General features: G+C 40.3%; 1 protein-coding gene across 1 annotated transcript in view; it reads left to right on the top strand.

The window, feature by feature from the left end:
- Positions 1 to 1,732, top strand: part of LOC137968257 (zinc finger protein 850-like) — a 25,423-nt gene extending 23,691 nt beyond the window's left edge. The window contains exon 9 of the mRNA XM_068814868.1: positions 1,017 to 1,732. Within this exon, the coding sequence (XP_068670969.1) occupies positions 1,017 to 1,732 (716 nt within the window). The remainder of the gene's footprint in view (positions 1 to 1,016) is intronic.
- The last annotated feature ends 3,268 nt before the right edge of the window (positions 1,733 to 5,000 follow it).

The following is a 5,000-nucleotide window of genomic DNA, read 5'->3' as shown; positions in this document are numbered from 1 at the left end:
ATTTTGTTGTGCTGCTCTTGCCTGGGGTGGGGCAGCATATGTGACCATATGCTTTTGGCGTTTTTAGTGCCCACACCTTTACTGGGCCAAACTTCTTATGAAAAATTGTTAAGGAAATTTGATGTTTGAATAAAAGCGGCTATGGGCCTTTGCCCATAGCCATATTAGCCCAATCATTTGATGTGTTTTATAGTTGCCCAGTAAACAGAGCTCAGGCAGAGCAGCACTGGGGTGTGTCCCTTCGGCATGGAGGAAAAGGGGCATAAATAAAGTTTAGTGAGTGGTATGTTAATTCATATGGTGCGTTTTATTGAAAATAAATAACAAATTTCATAATCAATAAAAATCAATATTAATCGATGATAATAAAAATCGATACTCACTCAACTTTTAGGCATTGATTTTTATTGATTTCCAATACCAATCAATTAATTATTATTAATTATTATTGATTTTCATTAATTGATATCGCCTTGGGTTATCGTATGACTCGGTAACACGTCTCAACAGGCTAATAATATAATTTTTTTTATAATTCTCTCGGTTTGTTAAGAATGAATGCCATTAACAACAGTTTTAGATGTGAACAACTATTCTATGATCGCGTTTCAGCCTATGGTCGGGCCTTGGAATGTGGACTTTGGACTTTAGACTACGGAATTTGAACTGGATATGAAACATGTATGAGATAACGATGTCGGACTGCATAAATAAGAAAACAAGGATAGCACCTACTGACCAAGATGTTGTAACACAAAATAAAGAACACTGAAATACTGTGAACTTAAAAGGAAATCGGCTAAAAATACGTCGAACAATGTGTAGCCTTCCCTTAGCCTCTTGTTTGAATACTGTTTTAACACCAAACAGGGTTGTACAGTAAGACTGCAGGTGGTGACCACCGTTATGTAGCCTAGTGAATGACATTATCCGTAAGGGCCATCAACTGATCTTACAAAATGCCAAATATTTCAAATGTCGTTTTGAAAATTCCTTTTTATTTTCGTATGTTCTAGTGAGAACTGAGATTTTGATGCAACAAAAGATGCCAAGGTCTGTTTTGCACAAGGCGAACTGTACTGGGATCAAGAATTCCCGAGGGAAAGAAAGAAGGAGTTGCAGAGAGGAAGGACAAAATAACATGAGAAATTTAGGGGATCATACAGGAGAGAGGACTAAGAGATGCAAGCGGGATGACAAGTGCTTTAGTGAAGCTATAAAATCAAGTGGAATCCATACTGGAGAAAGGCCATATAAGTGCAAGCAGTGTGACAAATGTTTTAGTGGAGGACGAAATTTAAGAACCCATGAAAGGACACATACTGGAGAAAAGCATTATGAGTGCAAACAGTGTGGCAAGTGTTTTAGAATTGTAGGACATTTAAAAACGCATGAAAGAATTCACACCGGCGAAAAGCCTTTTACATGCAAACAGTGTGGCAAGTGTTTCAGTCAAGGACAACATTTAAGGATTCATGAAAGAACACATACTGGAGAAAAGCCTTATAAATGCAAACAGTGTGGCAAGTGTTTCAGTCAAGGACAAACTTTAAGGATTCATGGAAGAACACATACTGGAGAAAAGCCTTATGAGTGCAAACAGTGTGGCAAGTGTTTTAGAAGTGTAGGACATTTAAAAGTGCATGAAAGAATTCACACTGGAGAAAAGCCTTATAAATGCAAACAGTGTGGCAAGTGTTTTGGCCATGCACTTTCTGTTAGGAGACATTAGAAATTAATTTTCATTCATAGGTAAAGTAAAACAAATTACCATTACAAAAACTTCGCACTTAGACTCGCTTTGAAGAGGAGGCAGACTTGAACTCGGAAATGGCCTATTAACTGTCTATTCCTCTCCACCCTCACACTGAAAATTTCATTCCTGTGAATTTTTTCTGGATACAATTATAAAAGTATTGGATAACAACAACATTAATGTAAAAAACTGGGCTGTTCCGATAAGTGTAATAAAACCATTTCTACTGGCTTTTCGTCCTCAGACCTTAATGCCGTATGTATAAATAACATAACTCCAAAGTGAAATTCGTAGAACACAGATGAGGAGTTAAAACAATTAAGGAAACTGCACGAATGCAAAACAAGTTTGAATCATTTCGGGTCACTTAGTATGTAGTGTTGTTATTCCACTAACAAGAGGCAGAGACTGAATGCCATTAGTTGATCCTCGTCAGTAGAAAGACTCAAGGGAGCATTTTCAAGTGAATTGCCCTCCATATTCTGTACAGCAACTATAAACTCGCGGAAACGCACAAACTCATTCACAACTCAACTTTGTAAATAATAACGGAAAAAAACAGATACCAAGTCAATAACTAAGAACTGCAAGCAAAGACATGAAGCAGGGGCAAAGAACTTGAAATCGTCCGATAGCAGTCAATTTATTCACCTGAAGGGGAAAGAAAGAAGCAGACCTTTCCTATAAAAAGAAATAGTTTGGAGATCGTAACGACCTAGAGAAGAAGAGTGCAAGTAGTTTCAACTGGTACATACATAGCTTTTACACTCGAAATTCCCCTCTAACAATCAGTGTCAATGATGCAGGGTTAGAAATGTCCAATGAAATGTCTCCAGTGTGGGTTTTTTCATGTCTCCTAACAGAAAGTGCATGGCCAAAACACTTGCCACACTGTTTGCATTTATAAGGCTTTTCTCCAGTGTGAATTCTTTCATGCACTTTTAAATGTCCTACACTTCTAAAACACGTGCCACACTGTTTGCACTCATAAGGCTTTTCTCCAGTATGTGTTCTTTCATGAATCCTTAAAGTTTGTCCTTGACCTTAAACACTTGCCACACTGTTTGCATTTATAAGGCTTTTCTCCAGTATGTGTTCTTTCATGAATCCTTAAATTCTGTGATCCACTGAAACACTTTCCACACTGTTTGCACTTATAAGGCTTTTCTCCAGTATGTGTTCTTTCATGAATCCTTAAATGTTGTCCTTGACTGAAACACTTGCCACACTGTTTGCATGTAAAAGGCTTTTCGCCGGTGTGAATTCTTTCATGCGTTTTTAAATGTCCTACACTTCTAAAACACTGCCTCCTCTTCAAAGCGAGTCTAAGTGCGAAGTTTTTGTAATAATAATTTGTTCTACTTTACCTGTGAATGAAAACTAATTTTCATAACAAAAACTTCGCACTTAGACTCGCTTTGAAGATGAGGCAGGCCACAACTCGGAAATGGGCTATTCATCGCCCAAATGTTATGTATTTAAAAAATGAGAAACAACACGACAATAAAAGATATTGTTCATTTTCCAAAAGCGAATTGTGTCTTTTCAAATGTTTAGTTGCGAGTACTTCAATGTGCTGTATTCTAGTAGAGAGCGTAATCCTTAAACTTCTACAGCGGTCGGATCTGCCTTCCCGATCTGGACTGTTTGTAGCATGCCAAGAGTCTTTGTGCTAACAGCAGATGAGCGTCCGTGAACATTAGTCTGCGGTTCTTGGTGATGTGGTAAAGCTTTGAGAGGGGTGGCATGGTGGGTCATTTAGTGTGGGGCGGTGGTCTTGCCTCTAGGTGATCGGGCTCGGGAAGAGTAGTGTTACTTGAGGTGATCGTTGGTGCCGAAGAAAGGAACTGCGCCGACGGACGTAAAGGAGAGCATAGAGAGATGGTTCGCGGATGTGCAGCTGGTTGCAATTGGGCCCCGTTTCGACGGAGTACGTGGAGTACGCGTAGGAGCGTGGCGAAGGGCTGGTGACGTCCTGACCAGGAGTCCATGGTGATTCCCGTTGCAACGGGCGAGGGTGTTGTAAGGGTGCGAGCCTAATGGTAGTGGATTTAGAGGAGGTTGGGCGCACTTGTCGTATTGCATTTTTGAGGCCTCCTTCCGTAGGGTGATGTCAGAAAATACTGTCGAATGCTCTGCCAGTGCAGGTTTTAGAAAGTGGCAGTGTAGAGTCTGGGACTATCGAAGATTGTTTATTCCGCATCGAGCACGTGTGTCCCTAGGGACGTTGTAATTGAAATAAGCTAGAAAGAAGATCCTTGCCTTTCTTTTGAAAAAGAAGAGTGCTACTATCAAAAGCGACGGACTTTATCAGGATTACAGTAGAGGTGGTTTTAACATGACTAACATTGATTAATAGCGAAAGCTTTGCGATTCGCTTGGATTCCCCGTCTGCTTTTCTTTTCGATCTCAAACTGGAAATCAATTCCCAACAACTTTTTCGGGAAACTTAGCGGTATTCTTGGTTTTCACCCACGTGACCTTAGTCCTTGACAACCGTCGTTAACCGCCATTGTGGAGCCCCTCGAATCGTAAACAGAGACGCGTAGAGAGAGATGTGAGTGAGTTGTAGTACGATGGTTCTCTGTATAATACCTGGCTGTAGAGTAAAATCTGGAAACAAGGAAGGTATTAGTCTATTCCGTATTATACCTATCGTTGTTGATAAGAACGGTGAAAGTTAAAAACAGCTAACAGAAGATCGCCGAAACGCGTGGATTTCACAGATAAGCCGAGACGACACGAAATCGAAAGACTTTGTTTCTGGGAAGCCTGCCTTACTCTGGGACAGATACAACAAACGAAGGACAATTTAAAAGCTTTCGCAGCGATTGACTCACGGTTTAATGTTAGATTTTAACTTTAAGTGTGGGGTTGGACTTATTTTGCTGAAATTGTCTTTACAGGTTTAGCAATTAAAGCTTTTGCGGTGATTGCCAGTAACGGCTTTTGCTGTGAACAGTTGTGTTTTATCCTGAAAAGCTTTCGCAGCGATTTAGCACGCGTTGGTTCAGGGTTTTAGGGTAAAAGGCGAGCGAGTCAGAATTTGTCGAAAGTTGGCTTTTTTTCGATAAAGCGTTTCTCGGCCGGGTTTCCACCGATGTCTTCCCAATTCACACCACCGAAGCGCTTGAACCCCTCAAACAAGTGTGCTCAATTTCGACCGATTAAACCACAACGTCGCGGAGAAATTCATCTTCGAAAATTCATCTCATTTAATATGCCTGATGCAAATGAGGTGTTC

The sequence above is a fragment of the Montipora foliosa genome, chromosome 8 (assembly GCF_036669935.1).
Source record: "Montipora foliosa isolate CH-2021 chromosome 8, ASM3666993v2, whole genome shotgun sequence".
NCBI classification, from domain to species: Eukaryota; Metazoa; Cnidaria; class Anthozoa; order Scleractinia; family Acroporidae; genus Montipora; species Montipora foliosa.
Note: the sequence above shows the minus strand (reverse complement) of the source record. Positions and strands in the feature narration are given on the sequence as shown.